At 37.2% G+C, this 20994-nt stretch overlaps 1 protein-coding gene across 11 annotated transcripts in view; it reads left to right on the forward strand.

Moving 5' to 3' along the window:
- FRY (FRY microtubule binding protein) overlaps positions 1-20994 on the forward strand; it is a 227796-nt gene that overhangs the window by 118148 nt on the left and 88654 nt on the right. For all 11 annotated transcript variants that reach the window (XM_048295017.1, XM_048295020.1, XM_048295021.1 and 8 more), the window contains 13 exons: positions 1720-1859; positions 3787-3877; positions 4258-4337; positions 4454-4534; positions 6087-6255; positions 8653-8745; positions 8839-8937; positions 11416-11517; positions 15409-15512; positions 15977-16085; positions 17012-17098; positions 18848-19019; positions 20052-20184. In XM_048295017.1, coding sequence (XP_048150974.1) covers positions 1720-1859; positions 3787-3877; positions 4258-4337; positions 4454-4534; positions 6087-6255; positions 8653-8745; positions 8839-8937; positions 11416-11517; positions 15409-15512; positions 15977-16085; positions 17012-17098; positions 18848-19019; positions 20052-20184 — 1460 coding nt within the window. The remainder of the gene's footprint in view (positions 1-1719; positions 1860-3786; positions 3878-4257; positions 4338-4453; positions 4535-6086; positions 6256-8652; positions 8746-8838; positions 8938-11415; positions 11518-15408; positions 15513-15976; positions 16086-17011; positions 17099-18847; positions 19020-20051; positions 20185-20994) is intronic.

Raw genomic sequence — 20994 nt, forward strand, 5'->3', positions numbered from 1 at the left:
TTTGGTATAATTGAGCCTGAAGTACTGTAGTAATTCTTCATGGAAGGCCTCCTGTCACTGCTGCAAGCAGTGCCTTCATGATTACTTCCACAGCAACTTGTTTCATATTTCAGGTGTTAAAATCTATTGCAAACACTAGATTGAAAGTTTTCCAAAAATATTACTTTTATGCAAACTTCTAACTTTACAGGGGCAGTTGTTATATCTTTCTAATGCACCATGTTTAATTTTAGGTCATAATACCATAATAATAATACTTCATCCTCAAAGTGTCTCATTAACTTTAGACCACAACATCACTGTGAAGTAGTTAAATCCTGAGACTGAAAAACTACAAAAGAGGTTCAGAATTACTCATTCAGACTAAGTGTCATCCACAAGAGTTCTCATTTAAGGCTGTAGTAATATTTGGGAATGCTTGGTCTGCCAATTTTCCTCTTGTCTTAGTCACAGCATTCACACAAGTTTGGTGTTATACTAGACATTAAACTCTATTGTTTTTCCTCAAGCTGGAAAAACGTGCAGGTTTAAGTTTAAGCAGGTGGATAAACCTGACATAGTTAATTACATAATCAGTGTGCTTGGCATGCAGTACACACACGCATCAGGAGCTTTTCACTCCTGATACTCAGCACTTCACAGGATCAAGCCCTGCATGATCTTGAGGTGGTCAAAAATCTCCAGATCACTAATTTCATCCCGATTTTAAATAGTAGTTTTTTATTTTCTTAGAATGTCCACAAATGCTGTAGCTGTGAACATTCAGTTGCAATATATTTATTATCCTCTTGTATAATAATGGGAGGTTTTTTCACCCTACTTGTTGATCTTTTGATGTTTTGTAGCTTTATGGTTTCCTGTAATAGGAAGTTTAAGTCATAATTCAGTAACAGCATGCTCAGTAACATTTCTGTAATTGGTGACACAGTTAACGCTGAGTGAGAGGTAATCTTCCTATCCAGTATGCCACTACAGCTGCTTAATCGGCAACTTCTAGGGAATAATTCTAAACTATGTTTTGTTTATTTATGCCCACAAAGACACAAGAAACTCTAAATATTTTCCTATATATAAAAGCGAAGTCTAAGGTTTCAGATATGCAAGCCTAAGATGCATTCATCTGCATGATCAGTTGATTAAAATTATTGCAGAACTTGTGGTGTTTGTCAAGATATTCTGAGTTTCAGGAGGGGCATCCAGCAGTCAGATATAATCCCTGAAGACAGTACCTCTGATCCATTGCTTTTTCTTTCCTTACAATGTGCTTGAACTCAAATCAACATTGTGTAACAAATCAAAATAACTTGCTTGAAGAACTAGATGGTTTTCTGGTATGTTGTAAGATGTGATACACAATTTTAATGCATTTTGATATCATCAATATAAAGACTCTATCAACATACACTCCAGTGTTGCATTTCTGCTTACATTTTATAGAATAGATAGAATAGATTCATTTAGGTTGGAAAAGACTTTTGAGATCATCAAGTTCAACCACAAACCCAACAGTGCCAAGTCTAAACACTAAACCATGTTCCTGTGTGCCATGTCTGCACATCTTTTAAAGGCAGGAAATGCAGAATATGAAGTCACTGCTTGTACCATAGTTCTCAAAAATTGGATGAAAATGAGAAAGAACCATTGAATTAGTACATTTTTCAGGAGGAAGGAAAACTTGAAAGGCATTTAATTTGCTGATTTGTTGAATTTTCCCAATAGGTTATAAGCTCAATGAGCTCACTTTCAGAATATTGTCTACCCTCTATCCTGCGCACTTTGTTTGATTGGTATAAAAGGCAGAATGGCATAGAAGATGAATCTCATGAGTACAGACCAAGAACAAGCACTAAATCCAAAAGGTATGATTTTGAATATGCATATATGGGTAATTGATAAATTCTATGGTAAAGTGTGTTACGTTTCACCCATCAGCTTTTGTGAGGTAACCATTGCTTGAAAGTTATATCTGTTTTCTGCTTGTTCCTGGAACTCTTCTCTTGGCTTCCTGACAGATGGAATAATTGTGTTTTTCACGTTATGCTCCTCATAGTTCAAACACAATAGTGCTCTAGTGTTTGTCTTACTGATGTTTTGGATGCTTTCATGTCATTTAAATACTGGTTTGTATAAACTGTATTTACTCAAGTGATCAGGCAATAATTCTGTGCCACTTGGAAGAATTTTTCTTATATAGCATTCTGCTTACACGTGAAAATTTCACATATACCTATCCTCAATCCAAAAACTTGAGAATCAGTCAGAGAGTTTCAGCAACACACCTCTTAAAAGTTACAAGCACACGAAAATAATGATATCAGTAGTTTGTCAGTAATAAGGCAGCAGGCTGATCTTTGTTATTTTGAGGTCTGGCAGTGTGGTTCAGGTATATTCTTCAAACCTAGAGATTTTCTGGATACTTCAGTACTACATTTACACACTTCAGTGAAACAGCAGGAGAATCAACACTGTCAGACCTGGTGTTTGGAAGTGCATAGGCAATTCTTCACGTTAGGATTATATTAAAACCCCGTAACTATAAAAGGCAGTAGCTAGAACAAAGGGGTGGGAGCCAGGTTTAGATGCCAAGGTAGAAATGGACCTGAATTAGACTCTTTATGTCAGTAGAAGTAGGCAGTATGAGGACATAGTTCATTAATTAGATGTCTGCTTTTGGGTGAGATGAATCCTCTCCTTGAATTGCTGCTTTCTCTCACACAACTACCTGCTCATAAATAGCTGTCTTCAGGAACTCTGCCCAAAATGTAGCTGAAAGTCAGTTTAGCAGTGAAACAAGGCCACTCTTTCAATTGGTAGTGTTACAGAAAGAATGTATAACCAGTCCTTTCTCCAGTTAATGTAAAACCAAGGAAACCAAAATGCAATTAACTTACTTCATCACTGATCAAGCTGTACTCTTAAATGTCTGTTTTATTACAAACACATAAGTACAATTGAAATCACTAAAACTCTAATAAATGTTTATGAGAATTGTGCTGAATTTACACAAAAATCCCACTGAAATCATGCTAAGTGCTTCAAATGGACTGCAGAACTGTTCCTTTAATGTTTAATTTTACAAAAAGTACTGTATATTTCATGTTACCTTTTCAGCACACTTTGAAACTTTGATCAGGTGATCCAAATAGGTATTTTTTGGTATTTTTATTGCAAGATATTCACCTCACACTTTTATTCCTTTGTGTTTGTTCTGTACAAAAGATGTTTTTGAATCATTTGACAAATGTTGCCGAAGTTAAAAATTTAACACTGGAACAGTTTTTAGAAGATGTGTGTTGTAGTGTGGTTGTGAATTCTCCATTGGTGCTTTTAAGGCATTTTTCAAAATTCATGACAAGTCTAAATATTAATTTGATAGCACAAAGTACATTTGCCTCCAAAACACTTTGGAATAATTAAGGATGGTCTAAAGGGTGTCATCAGTGAGGAATTTGAAATGAAATCCGTTTGTTAGAATACAGAACCAACAAGTTTCCTTGGTTTTGTTTTGGTTTTTTATTGTTGTGGATCTTTAACTGGGAAAAAAGAGGGAGGAAATGGACAGTGATATTTAAGCATTTGAAACAATGTCACAGTAACAAGTTAGATTTGGTCTGTTTATCTCAGATTTTAAGAATATAACAGTACATTACTTTCTGGAATGCTGGACTGCAGTTTGAAAGGTAGAACACAATTCCCTGTTACCTGTATTTGTGTAACTGAAGAAGGCATATAATATGAATTATGACACATCTCCAAAATATTCTGTTTCTTGGTTTGATTTTGCAGTGATGAACAGCAGAGGGACTATTTAATGGAGAGAAGAGATCTGGCTATTGATTTTATTTTTTCTTTAGTATTAATAGAAGTTTTGAAACAGGTATGAGTTCTTAATTATCTATTAACTAATAAATGATGGAAATTACCAATGCAAGTGAATTTTGGGGTTCTTTCTATTTGCATCTTTAAGATTATAATAAAAACTTTACGTACAGTCTGCATGCTAGTTCATTGCTGTCTTTCTTGCACCTGTAGTATAAGTAGTATTCTGTGCTCATAAAGATTTGACTTTGCCAAGTCTTTGGAGCTAAAGTATTTCTCTCCAAAACTAAATAAAGCTTAAGTGGCTGGCTCATTTTAGCTATTTTATTAGGTACATGCTATTTTAACTGATACCTTTCTGAATGGTTGATATCCATGAGTAATACTAGCACTAGTGTAATATATGTGTACTTGTTATATTTTATTTTGCATTTACAGATTCCACTTCATCCTGTAATAGACAGTTTGGTAAATGATGTCATTAACTTGGCTTTCAAGCACTTTAAGTACAAAGAAGGGTAAGGCTCTTTTTCATGCAAAAATTCTATGTGAAAGATACTTCCTTATTTTTTTAATAGTTGTGGTTTAAACAGTATGCTTTCTCAGCTGAGAATTGTTTTTTGTCTCTTGCTAGGTACCTTGGTCCTAACACTGGAAATATGCACATTGTTGCAGATTTGTATGCAGAAGTAATAGGTGTTCTAGCTCAAGCAAAGTAAGCGAAATTCAATATATTATTTCCCCCGTAAATATGACAAAGTCTACTTGTGTAGTATGTGAATATTCTGATTTTCTCACTTTCTTTAAATATTCTGTAGGAATAAGTCATTTCAGTTCATTGGCCTTCTATTTATCCAGATGTTCTAGAACATAGGCCTCTAGAGAATCACAGGCTTTCTGCATCTAGTCCAGTGATACCAAATAAATTCAACTCAACTACAGCAACATTATTTTTTCTATCTCAGCAATGACGTCTGTAGAAAGCCCAAAGGGCTGAATAAAGCTATTTTAACTAGTTTTTTTGTAGATGCTATTTTTTCTTTGGCTGGGCAAATCTATAAATGGCTATCCTCCTACATAGCAACAATATTAAGGTTCTCTGCAGTTATTTCAGCTCAGAACTTAATGCATCTCCTTCTGAACCCTTCGTCCTTCTTCGAACAGATGACATAAAATACTTTGTGGGTCAGATCTTAAATTTTGAGTCTGAAAACTGTGAAGCTCAGACTCTCAAGTACCCAGTATAACATCTCATCATACACTTAAACCATAACTAAGCAGAGGATGAATTTTACTGTCCTGATGTAATGCTATCTGTCTCCTGACATTTTGGTGTTGCTGAGGGTGAGTCTCAGCTCTACAAAACCAGTCAGTTTGGCTTGATGTGGCTAAAACAGTTTGAGTTTCTGGCAATCATGTAAATTCAGCTAAGGCCTTACCTGGTCTGCTAAACTGTCTGGGTCAAATGCAGAAGGAAAAGTTGAATCTGTATCCAAAGCTTCAAGTTGACTGTCAGAGTTCTGAAGGGCTTTGCTAAGATGTTTCTATCACTGAAGGACTCTTCCTGCTAACGTGTTTCTTTCAATTCACTTGTGTTGTCTGTCAAGGGTGGTAACAAAAGTGTGTTTCATGCTACACCTAGCCATGAAAATTACATTATATTCAATTTGTCTTAAAAAGGGCAGGAGGTCCTGTTGGATGGTCTTTCTATATATCATTTTTATGGACAATGGTCTCCAAAGACACCTTCAATATATTCATGGGGGAGACCAAAACAGAGCCCTCTACCCCACGTTGTTGTAGTTATTAATGCTTAAGTGTTACTGTAATGGCTTTTAGAAAAAGAAAACTGAAGGGACAAACTGCCTGTCTGAATATTTTCAGGGTTATAATAGAAACATTTTCTTTTGAAAATATTGCATGTACTTGCAAGATAACTATCTTTCATCATGGATTTTTGAAAAACGTGTGAAGGGGTTATTTAAATGATATTGTTAGGTCTTAAGTAGAAGAGGTGCATGGTAATAAAATAATTTGAAATATGTGGTTATCTAGAGGGACTAAGATCAGGCTGTATGCTTCATTTTCTCAGTTTATTAGAAGTGAAAGAAAGCTAAACAAAAAAAATCTTTCAAATAGTGAGTGAAATGGTATTTTTATACAACCTAAGTTTTACCTTCTTTAGGTTTATCCCAATTTATATACCTTACAATACATTTCAGATATTGATTTTGAACTTTTTGGAACTAACCCATCTGAATTCATAGATTTCCTGCTGTAAAGAAGAAATTTATGGCAGAGCTAAAAGAGTTGCGGCATAAAGAACAAAGCCCATATGTAGTTCAAAGCATTATCAGTCTTATAATGGGAATGAAATTCTTTCGCATTAAGATGTATCCTGTGGAAGACTTTGAAGCTTCTCTTCAGTTTATGCAGGTAAAATTCTTAAGTGTATAACTGTGATTTCCAGAGCTTTTTGAATGGGCTAGCCTTTATCTTTCGTGTAATACTCTAGGAGATTTTCAGTGTGTCATTTCCACATAAACCTATGTGCAGCTACTTTCTGCTTGTTCTGAACCCCTCAGTGCTCCAGTCTCTGGAGAGTGTTGTTCCATACCAACTTTTCATCAGTCATATATATACCTCTAGTCCCTACATCTCACCCTCCAGCTAGAAGAGTTTTGTTTTGTAGACCCCAGACCTTGCACCCCACTGTCCCACAGCTGTCCCTTGCCCTGTGTCACTGCCTTGATGTGTCTCCCTAGCTGCTCACTGCCTCCAAAGTGAATGTTCCAACACTGACACAGTTGCCAGGAAAGAAAGAAACTTCTTATGGAGGAAAACACTGAGGAAGAGACAAAGAATGGGGCAAAAGCTGGATGGAATTTCCTTTGGATATGTTGTGTCCTTTCACGACACCTTCACTCTGCTTCCTGTAGGGTGCATTCTGTACCCTGCTCATTTAAAAGTCACTAGTACAGAGCATAGTTTTACTATAATGAATGCTTTAAATTAATAGATTGCATGATTTTGCAAAAGGCAAGAAACTATTTCATGTTTCAACATTCTTGCTGGTAATGTACAATTGGTTCTGTTCCCACCAGCAGGTTTCTTTAGCTTAATCTTTCTATTCCCCTGTTTTCTGTTGGGATCACCCGCGTGGTTACATGGTTTGTAGCAACTCATCCAGTAAAATAAATGTTTTATGTAAACCTCTATGTAAAGATTAGCATATTGATGGTGTGAATGGAGAAAACAAATCAATGTTAGATGCCCTCAAGTAAGGATTTGGCATTGGAATATAGATATACAGGCATACAAACACACTGAGCTATTTCTCTTAAGTCCTGAACAGGAAGAACGCTCTGTATTGGCTTTGCAATGTATTCTAAACCATATTTAATAGCACATTTAAGACATACTTAACAACATAGAAGCAGGTAATTTTTCTTCTTACCTTACTCCTAATTATGTAGACTCATACCAGTAAGTGTCGACTTAAACTAAGTTATCCAGAACTGGCAAAATATCAAAGTAATGTGTGTTCAGTGCCCATGACTTGATGAGTGAATGAGTTTGTGGCACAGCTTTATCCAGTGTTTACTACTATTGAAATCTGTGGTAAAACTCTTTTATAGTAGAACTGAAAATTTGAATCTCTACCTTCCTCTGCTACAATATCTCAGCACTAAATTAATTCTTACATTTACTACTCTGCATCATAAGATGCACTGTACATGTCGGAAAACCTGGGTTGCTCAGTTTGGTGAAGTACATTTCAACTCTTTGGGCAGTTTGTCTGTTTGAGTATCTCCATGCAGTGTTTCATTTAAAGGCTCTGTCACACCAGTGCTGCTGTAGTAGAGAGAGACACTTTCAACGGGTGAGCTAATTTCAGGAGTGAACTCCATAAGAGCCTGCCTTCCCCCAAGGAGTGCAGAAGCACCTCAGGAAGGCTGGTTGGAGTGACTGAAGCCATGTATTGTATAATCCTGTTTGCACAAAGGAAAAGTTATGCATGATCTGAGGTGTAAACTGCTCTGCATAAATGTGCAGAAAAAATGGTCAGTGGGGACCTTCCTTATAAAGTCAGCGGTTGTTTGGGCCTTGAACCTGGAGAAGAAGTAACTTTGGAGGATTTGTCATCCTCAGAGAAGTTGTAGACACAAGTGGGTGGATGCTTATCTCCCCTCCCTCACTTCCTGAGCAACACAGCTGTCTGGAGAGTAGTTTGCTGCATGTTTAGGACAAAGTCTGTTTTTACTTTCTCTCTGAATCCCCAGTTGCAGGCTGGAAATTGTCCTCACATAGCACAATTCCATATTGACCCTTAATATGCAACGAATCCCAGCAATGAAATTTATTCAAAAATATTTACAATAAGTTTGTTCATTGCCTTGTGTATCTTACCAGAGAATTGCATTCCTTTTCTGGCCTCTCAAAGCGTTGTGTAAAGCAGTCTCTGTTGACTATCAGTCAAATTTAAATCTTTTTAAACATCAGTGTTACTCCTGAAGATACACATAAGGAAGGCATGAGGTCAGCCCCTGAGTCCAGCTCCATTTTCAGTCCAAAACATCACCAGGCACAGCTGGAATCAGTGGAGAGTTTCTGGATTAGACTAACAGCTTCTTGATCTTGACTTATGTCCTGCTTTATGCTTGCTGCAAAATGCAGATATAGAAGTTAAGAGGCAAATGTTTTCAGTGGGATTTGCAGGATAAAAATAGTCACTGCCACATGATACGCATTCAGGAAACATTCAGAGGTCTTTATTCCAGCTGATATGCAATTTATGTTTCTTGTTTGTTTTTGTGGTTTTTTTTTATTTAGGAATGTGCACATTATTTCCTTGAAGTTAAAGACAAAGATATCAAGCATGCCCTGGCAGGACTGTTTGTTGAAATTCTTGTCCCCGTAGCTGCTGTGAGTTTATTTTTGATGTTGTTTGCATAATTTTTTAAAATTAGATAAAAAGCTTGTGAAATAGTGTTTTACTAACATGAAATTTTCTTTCAGGCTGTTAAAAATGAGGTGAATGTCCCCTGTCTGAGGAACTTTGTTGAAAGCCTGTATGATACAACGCTTGAACTTTCATCACGAAAGAAACACTCATTGGTTAGTAACCCTAAGAAGCAGAGGTTAAAATTCTTTGTCACAAATGTTTCTGAGCAAGACTCTTGGGAAATTGCAAAATGTTTTATCTGCATTTGCCTATAACCAATACATTTCTATTTGCAGGGATGATTATTGTGTTCACAGAAAATAACTGTGCTTATTTTACTCATAATATGATCTAAATTAATCTAAATCAAACATGTTTTCACCTTCTGGTTCTGTGATTATTAAATGGTTAGGTTTTCTCATAGTTATTATGTGTAAACATTAGGAGAAGAGGAGAAAGAATAGAGTTCACTTCTTGTCAAGCAAGAACAAATGAGGCATGTGGGAACAACTCTTTCACAGGGCTTAAATAATACATTGTAGGAAGAAAAAAATGTATAACACATGCCCTTTTAAATCCATAACTTGGCTACTGTGTAGCTCCCTATTTCATTTTTTTGTGTGTGAGATGAACAGTGGCACTGCAGTGTATTTTTGGAATCATGAGATGATCTGAATTAAATGAGGATCTGAGTCAGTTTGATGCTGGCTACCTTAAGCAGTCTGTCTCTCCAACTGGGTCAGCGCTCGCCAGCAGTGTGGCATTAGCTAATTCATTTTGAAGTCTTGAACCTTTTAAGTAAAGAAAGTTTGTCATTTGTCCTCCCTCATTCTAGGGGAAAGTCAAAAAGACTTCCCTGTTTCCAGTTCTTTCGGCAAATGCTGGTGACTGGAGCTAGTGAAACTGCTGGGAGGACTGCAGGAGTGTGCTTGAGCTCCCTGCCTGTTAAAACATTCCCAGGGGACAGTCAGAGCATCCCCTGGGGTGCAGTCCTGATCCAGTTTGAATTAGCAGGAGGCTTGAGATGGATTTCTAATTTCACTCTGCTTGTGTTTGTGTGGCTCTGTTCCACTCTACTGAGTTAATAAAACATTGTTGTAGCTGCAGGAGGGTAGAGCTTTTCTGTACAGTTTTTACATGAAATAGAACTTCCCAGACTGTGGCCAGACTTGCCAAAGTCAATACCACGTTCTTGAGGAAGGATTGTGCAGCTGGGCCTTTGCATTTGATTGCTTGTCTACACATACCACACTGGAGGCTACATAGTTAAAAGTGACAAAATAGAATAGATTCTTGTGAGGGTGTGATTAGAAATACAAACGTTGCAAGGAGGAGGAGGAGGGGAAAGGCAAACAGTTGACAGAAATAGCTGCAGTGCATATTTCCAGGCTTCCAGGAAGAAAGCACACTCCTTAAAGTCTGAACAGGACCAAGATCAGTGTTTGGTGAATCCATGCACTAACTGTACAGATGGGATGGGGGAATTAATCTTGCTCCATTTTGTATCTAAAAGTACCTCGTATGAGCTAGTCATTAAGGTTCTTCTGGTAGTGAATGGAGAGAATTAGGAAATTCCAGGAGAAGCTTTATCTTCCCTTCTAGGGATCTTCCTTAGGATGGGTTGTGACACTCTTGGAATGTTACTAAACTCTGTGATCCCATCAAGTACTCAACTGTATAGTAAGAAAGTCTTCTGTGAGAAGACTTCAGTTATCCTCTCCCATATGTATTTTGGACATGATAAAATCTAATGTGCATTTGCCATTTGCTCAAGAAATTACATTTAACCTAGCTATAGACAGTTTATGTTGCATGTTGAGGGAACAGAAGCTGAGATTTGTGATGCGTTTATTCTTTGAGCTGTGACTGAAATTAGAAGTTAGAGATAACTTTTAGAATAATTAATTTTAAAGTGAACGTTACCTTATTTTTGATTAACAGCTTTTACGTCCTGACAGGATATATTAGCAATACAACTAAAACCTTAGTCTTACTGAAATACTGGAGTCAGTTTCAAAATTAATAGGTGCATTTTAGCTTATTTTTTTAGTGTAACATTTACAAGATAAATGTTAAAGTAAGTGTTGACAAAGGGACTGTGTTCCAGTATTTCAGATTCTGTTTTCTACTTTGCTTCTTTTTGGTTTTCACTTCACAAGAGGTAACTCCCAGCAGATCCAGGCATTCCCTATATTTTAACACAGTTCTTTAGGGGGCTTGTTGTGTCTCTCGGTAAGTACTGTGACTGCAGATTTGGAGGAGTAGTAGTCCTCTGATTCACAAGTTCCAATGATCTCTGTGGGTCCTGTTTTTATAATAATAAAGTTTAGTTATTTCCATGCTATTATTTCTCAGTAAACTGACATAACTTAGCCCTGAGAGTCTATAAAATTGTGCCCTATCTTTGGGATTTCTTATACTGCTATGAGTACACATTTGGTTGGTTTTAGTTCATCCATGAAACATGTCTGTAACAGCTTTCGAGAAGGCTCCTTATAAGTTGTACCACTGATTAATGTATTTATGTTGGCTAACTTGTATTGCCCAAAATGGAGGAGTTAGAACTTCAAGTTTACAGTAGCTCTAGTAAGTTACTTTTGTGTTGTGTAGACATGCAAATAACACTGTATCGACATCCATTTCCTTATTAGGCTTTGTACCCTTTGGTAACCTGCCTGCTTTGTGTCAGTCAGAAGCAGTTCTTTTTAAACAGATGGCATATTTTCCTCAACAACTGCCTGTCCAATCTCAAGGTTAGTATATCCTGGTTTTAATGTTATATTGAAACTTCAGTATGCACTACTGATCTGTTGCATAGCCTTCTTAGGTAAATGTGCTGAGTTATTGCTATCATCTGTTCCCATACATAATTTTATTCCTGACAGTACAAGTTCTTATCTGTGCAGATTTTTTCAGTAGCAAAAAAAGGATATCTTGGGCCTAGTGTGAATTTCTACTGTTCCTCTAGCTCAAACCAAGCCTGAGTCAAACACCTGTGAAACAGACAGAATTGCTGATGAAAGTTATTAGGTTGAGTGACATACCAAAACTGATCCAACATAGCTGAAAATGTGACTAAATTAAGAAAGTGTTTGGCCACTACCTTCTCAGTACAGAGAAAGTGATGCCCCAGCCATTGAAACAATCTCTTCACCAGACAGATGGGCACCTTAAAACCCAAGCCAAACTCACAGCTGGAAGAAGAGCTGGAAATCCGTCTGTTAGCAGGAGAGTTGTGCACATCAACATGGTATATGGGACCATCACCATGTGTGGCCTCCCTCAAACCACATAATCTATTTGGTTTCTCAAGAGCCTCCACACTCCATAGAGCACAGTCTCCTTCCCAAAATAAGGTCAAGCATACACTAAAAAAGCTAAAAGGTTTATATTCTAATCATACTTCTGATTTTAATATAAACTAGCAAATTTTATGATTTTATGGAAACAAACTTTTCTCTTCAATTAATAAAGGAAATTTCTGCCAGAGCATGGAAATATTTGACCATAGCCACATTCTGGCCAAAGGACGTTTCCTACTATCCTGTTGAATGTGGTTGTCTCGGTTTGGGACAAATTAGGAGGAAACGTCCAAAATGAACAGGTCCTCTAATAGAAGGCAGGTTTCAGCAGCCCCTCCCCCACCATGTTCAGAAAGAAATTTCTTGGAGGAAAGTGAAAAAAAGCTGTTTATTTAACAAGCAGGGTATACACAGGCACGAAATAGAATGAATAATGTTAAATAGTAAAACCTCTTGCTGCAGAGAAGACCTGGTAGATTTGGAGTCCCCTCTGTAGGTGTGGCTCTGCTCTCTCCGGAGCTGGGGTGTGGCCTGGGCTCCTCCAGGCCATAGTGTCGGGCCTCCTGGTGATGTTCTGGTGTTGCTGAACAGTTCCAGGAGAAGAAGAAGAAGCTACAGTCCCAGGAAAAAGTTCTTGCCTCAGTTAGCAGGCTAGCTAAAACGCAGAGAAGTTTAACTCTCCGTCTCTCTCCTGAGAAAAGGAGCTGAGAGCTGGGGAAAAAGCAGGAAGGTGCTTCCTCAGCTCTGCAGTGGTGAGAACACAGCGAGGTCTATGAGTCCTTGAACACAAACTGCTCTGAAGAATTCACTCAGCTTTCCCCCCCCCCCTTTTTCTTTCAGACCCGGCTTAAAGACGCAGAAAGGCACAGGATTCATGTCTGGCATAGAGCAGGCAATAGGGGATACAGCATCATAAAGTCACCCCAAGACAGTGGTGTGAAAGTTAATAAGTATCCTGGTTTTGAAAGGGAACATTTATTGTTAACTGAACTTCGTTGGCAAAAAACTGTTCAAGGCAGGAATTCTACATAGGAGAGAGTCAAAGCTCTATGTTTCATTTAGAAGGAAAATTTTTTCAGTGGGAGCAACTGTTCCTTGTTTCCCAACAACCTGGGACAATGGAAAAAAAAGCCTCAGTACAATTTGAGCCAAGAGTGCAGAACTTACTTTACAAAAAATGGGTCAAACAACACCTGTCCCAGGAATGAATCCATGGGTACCAAAACAATATCCCTTTGGTCTGGATGGGCTAGACTTAATGCCATATTACTGGAAAAAAGAAATGCAGCAATTAAAGAAAATGAGCCTCACTCCTGGCAGTCCAGTTGCTCCTCCTCCAGTCAGAGGAAAAGAGGCAGAGGCATTGAAAAAGAAATTTCTAGAAGAGCAACAGCAACAGATAAAAGCCAGCAGCATTTACCAATCAAGAACCAGAGTGGATCTGGGTAGAGCTCTGCCTACCCAATTGCTACCATGTTCAAAAGGCCTTTGACACATTCTTCAACACCCGCACTGAGTTTGGCACTACCAGCAATGGTAAAGAAACCACATCCACTGCCAGTACATCCTGTTGGAAAGTGAAAATGATGTCAGGTGTATTAGGGCAAATACTCCTTGTTCTGACAGGATTATTGGCTGGGTTTTTCTTGTTGACAAAAATCTTGAAATATTAAGGAGACTGAATTGGTGGTGGACTTCTCTTAGTTTTCCAAAGGGTGAAGCACTGTGTGCTTTCTAAAGTACTGGGAATTTCCAAGTACCACCATGAACTTGGACAGATCCTGTTCATGGACACACCCATGATGTATCTTAGGGTTTTTATCATCTTCCTCTTAATCCTGTTTCTGCCACACAGCTTGCTGTTCTGACAGGAAACTGGTCTACTATTTTTTGAAAACTCCAATAATATTGGTCTCAGCCCTTTTCTCCTCCTTCTTTCTCAATGGCCCTCACAGCTAACTATCCCATCACTGGGATATTTGGACATTTGCTAACAGATAGCTTCCTCCTCTGCTACACAGTCTCTTGTTACCATAACTTGGTTAGCCACAGCCTGCTGTTTTCTTGAAAGCTTTGGAATAAGAATAAACTTTGATAAATATACTTCATCACCTGCTCAAGAAATCAAATTCTTAGGTCTGAAGTGTACAAGGACCGACATGATTATACCTGATCAAAAATGGATTGAAAGTAAACAGGTTAATAAACAAATTGATTGTAAAAAATTTTTTTATTTTAAAATCCTGCAGATATTAATGGGCCGGGTAAAGTCTGGCTTTCCTTTTACTACTTATTCTAAACATGTGTGACAATGGTTGTATGCTGCAATAGTAAACAAAAAATTATATTCAGTTTTCTGTCCATATAAAGCTTTATTGCATAAAATGTGTGTCAAGGAGTTAAATGGAAATTGCAGCCCAAGGACAGTATTTCTGTTCCTAAGCTTGTGACAAATGCCACATTGAAAGTTGAAGTCATCTCCTATATCACTGGCGAATTGTCTTCCCATCATTTTGCAGGACCCAGACCAATACACATTCAGGAATTACTGATGGCATCAGTTGCAGTTTCTTTGATCAAACCGCTGTCTTTGATCCATGACTCAACATTTGTCTGCCGAAAATATCTCAGATTTTTGCCATGGAGATTTGTTCTGTGAGCCAGACAAACCTTATCTCAGGTCGAAGTGTACTGGACTCCTTCAAAATTTAACCCAGCGGATGGCTCATCATGAGGGAGACCATCTGATTGGACTGCACTTACTTGTCCCTGTCTGCACTCAGACAGCCCTTACAACTGCCACAGAAACAGAAAACTGCATATGACTGAAGAGACCCAAAGGCAATCTTGTACTAGTTTCCAAAAATAAACAGCAGTCCAGACAGATAAACCAATTCAGTCCAGCTGATCACAGATGCCATGTTAACTAGGCCAGCCTGAGCATCCACAGATTTTTGTCCTTTCACTTTTGAGTATGTGTGGTACGTTCCTTTATCTGCTCTTCATACTATGCCTCCATCCCAGGGCAGCAACTTTTGAATTGATGGAATCTACTGAGTATTAGGTTTTCTTTTCATAGTCAAACTGAGGGGCTTTCAAACAGAGATTTTAAATTGTAATGTATCTAATTTAACTAACTTGATACTTGGGTTTTTCAACAACTTAAATAATAACAGAGGCAGGTCAGATGCATAAGCATCCTACAGCTGCAGGAGTGGAGCACTGAGCAGCTGTGAGGCTGTCATTTCATTATCAAAATGCTGAACCTTGGCATCCATTAAGTGCTGAACTTCCTTGCTAATTTGTGCCTGAAGTTTTTTCTTATGTTATATATTTGTCTAGAACAAGGACCCAAAAATGGCTCGAGTTGCACTGGAATCTCTGTACAGACTACTGTGGGTTTACATGATCAGAATTAAATGTGAAAGCAACACAGCTACCCAAAGGTAAAATGCTTTATTTGTAATGAAAATCCTTCGTAGAGTGGATGTTGCCAATGAAGGGTTTTATAGTTCTCCTGAATTCTTTCAAATTGAACCTGTTTCTGTTGTGAAATAAGAAACTCAACTGTGCACAACAAAATATTCCATTTTGTGGCACTATCAGTTATTCTGTCACCTATAAAAGTTACTGTATAAAGTGTTCCTGCTTTTGGAAAAATTAGAAGTCACTCTTTGTTCAGTGTAAGTTAAAAATACTTTAGTAGTGGCCATTGATTGGTTTATTTTTACTTGTAATATAGTAATGAAATAAAATAATTACGTTGAATCCATAGCAAAGGGTCAGAACAAGATACCCCATTACATTTTCATTTCAAAGGAAATATTTTCTGGTCTTTCTAGATGGAGTGTGATGGTAAGTGAAGGTCTGCAAGGTCCAGAAGTGTGTAATGTTTCTTTTTCTTTTGCAGCCGACTTATTACTATTGTCACAACCCTTTTCCCAAAAGGGTCCCGGGGTGTTGTGCCAAGAGATATGCCTCTAAACATCTTCGTGAAGATAATACAGTTTATTGCACAGGTATGGGAGAGCCATGCATATGTCTTTCCATGTAACGAACAACTTGTTTTCCCAATAACAAATTAACAAATAAGTGAACTTCTAATGACTGAATTTTTTGCAGCCCTGTTGACGTTATCTTTCATCTAGGAAATGATGAAATTATAGACCGAACTGGGGCAAACTTCTTTTTAGCAACAGGTTTTGAGTAACCTCATTCCATTGAAAATTGATAAAAATAGGTTTAGTTCAACTGAAATGTAGTTTTTTTAATTTCCAACAAGACAGAAGATGAATTTGTTGACACACTCTGACTGTCAAAAAAGTGCAGAATAGTAAGCCATGTTTCATCCTGATACTGAATCATCCCTGCTGTATAGGACAATAAGTTGCACTGCTTTCAAATCAGTAAGTCAGATGTCAGCCAAGTTCAGCATGGAAATGACATGTAGTTTTCATCGGTTCCATTGGGAACTGCTAAAATAAACTAACCTGCAGTGCTGGAAGTTTCATTTCTTTTGTGACTTAAATTCAGAAAATTTTCCCATTGAGCAAAGCACTTAAGCACATACTTAAAGTCTCTGAATAGGAATGAATCAAACAGATGCTTAAAATCTTCCCTTAACTGTGCCATCTGTGAACAAGCTCTCTTTATGTAAAATGCTGTGTTAGTACCATAATTACCACAGTTTAAATGAAATAATTAAAAGCTGTATTTCCAAAATGGATCATTTTCTATTTAAATGCTATACATTTTTGATTTTGTCAACATAAAGCAGTGTTAAAAGCTTAGATCTGGTAATATGTTCTGCGTACTTCTGAAAATCCGTTTTTCCATATATTTAAATAAACCCTGATTAAACTGGTTTTCAACATTCTGTAGCCCTAATGAAAATAAGTAGCAGAAGTGAGCAGCTTAATGATTTGCAGTATTTTTGCTATTTTAGGAACGCTTAGATTTTGCAATGAAAGAAATTATCTTTGACTTCCTTTGTGTTGGAAAACCAGCAAAAGCTTTCAGTCTCAACCCTGAGGTATGATGTACATCTGCTTTTTTTTTTCAGTTAGTATGTATTGTATTGTGCTACATTTACTTCCTGGTTACATTCTAAGCATGCTTTCACCTTTGTCCAGTTTTCAGGCCAAAGCTTGAATCTGATTTATTGGTAAAATACATCTGTGAACTTCTATCTGTAAAATGTCACATTGTTTATGTCTTTCTCATGTTTTCTCAGTGAAGAATATCAAATGTGAACTAGTGCAAATGTATAAAACAAAAAGAAAAGTATAAATAAAACTGCTGATCACAGTATGTCCTTATCACTCTGCTGTTGTTAAATGCAGTGCCTTAAACTATTTTAATGTAACAACAATTTTTCTGTAACAATTTCAATGTTTTTCAAAACAGTCTTACTGAGAGTACATGATGCATGAAGGCTTGAAAAAGAAAACACTGTAATGAAGTTTTACTACTCTGACCGGCAAAGCTCCACTGGTGTCTCTGTCATGAGTCAGCTTTCTAGTGCTTTTCCTAGAGAAAATCAGAATCAGAAATTTGAAAAACTTTTTTTAAAAATCAAAATATAAATAAGTACTAAAAGAATTTAAAAATCTGTTTGAAAGATGCATTTCCTTAAAATTTTGGAAACATTTTCATTTGAAAATTAAGAATAAACACAAAAAAACCTATAAATAATTTGTGATCATCTCATACAACATGTCTGTATTAATCTTGCAGAATTAAACTGTTGTATCTATTCACTAAGATGTTAAAACAGAGTGAATTGCCTTGCAAAAATTACATTTGATACAAAAAATGTGGAAAAGTAGATTAAACTTTCTACTGTCAAAGGCAGAAGAAATGAAAGGCAAGCTTTACTTTGAACACAGCTTTCATCTTTCTGTAGCAGAGTAAAAAAGAATGAAACAGAATTTTTGAGCAGGTAGTCCACACCATGCTCTAGGTCAGCCACCTGCAGCATTGACTGAGAAAGGTCCTACAGAGAGCATTGTGTATTAGCCCAGCTGAGATGGGGTGGACACAGTCCTTAGCTTCTTGTTCAATCAGCATCTGAAGTTTTACTGTTTCTCAACAACGTTGTAAGTCTGAAAATAGACATTATAGCGCCACTTTTTTATGTACGTAGACGTTAGCATTCTAAAAAAAATCCCCATTATCTAGGTAAATGGGGAGACTGTCAGTAGAACAGCCTCTTAGTTTTTGGCACACATTCCAGAGAAATTGAAAACATTCTAGTCTTTCAATCACTGCAGTGCAAAGCTTGCAAGTTTTCCTCTGGTGCATTCCCAGAAGGCATTCAGGTCACTTAAATTCAACTTCCTAATATTTTCACATAGTAGTTTTGGCATTGAACATCATTCCAGACTTTTCTCTCAGTATGATCAACCTTGGGGCCTTTCAAGACAGTTATTCATCTTTTTTTCATGATGGATGTAGGTCATTTATGTTTAACTGAAGGTCCATTTAAGATGCATTACTAAACTACAGGCCATATCCAGGTGTTTCATCCTGAAGATAAAAAGGTAATGTGCTAATGCAAATTCTTAAAAATAAAATTCTGAGAACACTGCTCACAGTGGAGATGTGAATTCATTATTTATTTCATGGGCAGTTTTTGTGAAATATATCAGACTAGTTAATGTAGAGAAGATACAGAAAAAAATGCTGCCAAGTGCATTCTCAAAATTTCAAAGTGAATGAAGAATATGAGTAGAATATGATTATTTGATTATGATACTCATACATCTTCTAAACTTTACAGAGAATGAATATTGGCCTGAGAGCTTTCTTGGTAATTGCTGATAGCTTGCAGCAAAAAGATGGTGAACCTCCAATGCCAGTGACTGGAGCTGTCCTTCCCTCTGGAAACACTCTGAGAGTGAAGAAAACGTATTTGAGCAAAACTCTTACAGAGGAGGAAGCTAAAATGATAGGTAAGTAAGAAAATGGACAATATAGAAACTTGGGTGAGAATGGAGGTGAAAATGTCTTCAGCACCTGAGAATAGTTTACTATTGTTAGGAATTTGATTGTATTGTAAGCATTTCATTTATCGTGCATTCTAATGAAATGTATGGTTTAGTTTGACAAATGCTGCTTTTCTTAGGTTATTCTGAAAAGTTCTCAGTTGTGCTCCACAAGTGGTAGCAACCCTGTATTCTGGGAGGGGTTAAAGACACAGCTAGCCTTTAGTCTTTCAGTGCTGATAGCTGTATTTATTCATGGATATTCATCCTATTAAAAACAGTGCCTGTGCTCAAAAGACATGCCAGCTTTGATAACTATCAAAGATTCTGTTGATAGCCTCATTTTAATTGCAATATCTCAAACTTTCAAAATGGCAAAACTTTTGACTGTAAAAAAATGTTGCACTGAAGTGCCTAAGTTAATAGCACTGCTGTCTGGGGCTTCAATGCAGAGCAAGAATCCCGTGCTGTAGAAGAGCCTCTCCATCATGCCCTGAGGGTGCCTGGTTTTGTTGGCAAAAAAAAAAAAATTTGGCTGCTCACCTTCACACTTCATTAAGTCCCCGAAGTTACGTGAATGAAACAAGGTCTATGTCAGTGGCAAAGACCTGTGTTGTACTGTGCTAGATCACTGTAGTAATATGAAGAAAATAAACAGTGTAAGACCCACTGCTGTTGAAGTATTTAAAGTATTTGAAGTATTTGAAGATAGTATTTGATAACGAATGCTTGCACTATTAAATTCTTGTATTAGCTATTTCATTGCTATTTGATGAGCCAGTATTCCAGTTTCTATGTATGATATGTAAGCATTCCTTTTGGAGCAGGCAAGATACTCTGATTTTGGATCAGGATATTATTGCTAGTGAAATATGCCATCTCATGAGGAAAACATTTTTCTTACTTTATGCAGCACAGCATGAGTAAGCAACTTTCTTTTTCAGAATATATATCTATCTATAAATATCCCCAACTATACAAAAATGCATTTTCTTGCAGGTATGTCATTATATTATTCTCAAGTAAGGAAGGCCGTGGACAACATACTCAGACACCTTGACAAGGAAGTGGGTCGGTGCATGATGCTAACCAACATACAGATGCTTAACAAAGAACCTGAAGACATGATTACGTGAGTGCTAAAGAGCAGTAGTTCCTATGAAACATGGAGACATAATTTTGGGGCTTTTTCCCTATTTCTGTCTATCATGAGTCATCAGAGAAACAGCAAGAAACAGGAACATTTAGCTTAATTAGTGTATACTTTGAAAAACTGTTTATGACAAGTCAATTGTGCTTCTTTGAATGTTGCAGTGTTTGGAACTGAAGATGTTCTTGATGTAGGTAAAATCATGTGTGAATCCTATGGATGTTTAGATGGGTGAAGTAGAATGCTAAAGTAGAAAACCTGGCAGCCTGTGCTCAGAACACTGTCTCAGGGTATATTTGCATCACTGAACCTCAAAATTAATGCTGCAAATTCTGTAAATATTATATGTAAATAGTAATATTCCAAAATGCCCTTTGCTTTTCATGCCTGTAATCAAAATCAAATCTTAATTAAAAACCCAAGTAATCTTGTGATAAGGCTTGGATTTAAGCTGTATCCCACTGGAACAGAATCAAACCAGTGTGCTTCAAGCTGTGTTGAACAGCAGCATTTTTCACTTTAATCCAAAATTATTAGTGAGGCAAGTTTCCTGGAGAGAGTTCTAGTGACGTGGACATCTAGCAGAGGTTAGAGACACAGAGAGATCATTTGACACATGCAGAGCACAGATTGTAGAGATCTGAACTGTAAGGAGACCTTGCATATCTTTCCTGTTAGAGCAGTGGACATGGTAGTTATTCTAGACAGGAAACAACCCCTGGAAAAAAGTTTAAGATGTCATGAAAAGGACACCCGTCTCTTTGAGATTGTTTTTTGTTATTTACTGCCCAA

This window comes from Corvus hawaiiensis, chromosome 2, assembly GCF_020740725.1.
Source record: "Corvus hawaiiensis isolate bCorHaw1 chromosome 2, bCorHaw1.pri.cur, whole genome shotgun sequence".
Lineage (NCBI taxonomy): Eukaryota > Metazoa > Chordata > Aves > Passeriformes > Corvidae > Corvus > Corvus hawaiiensis.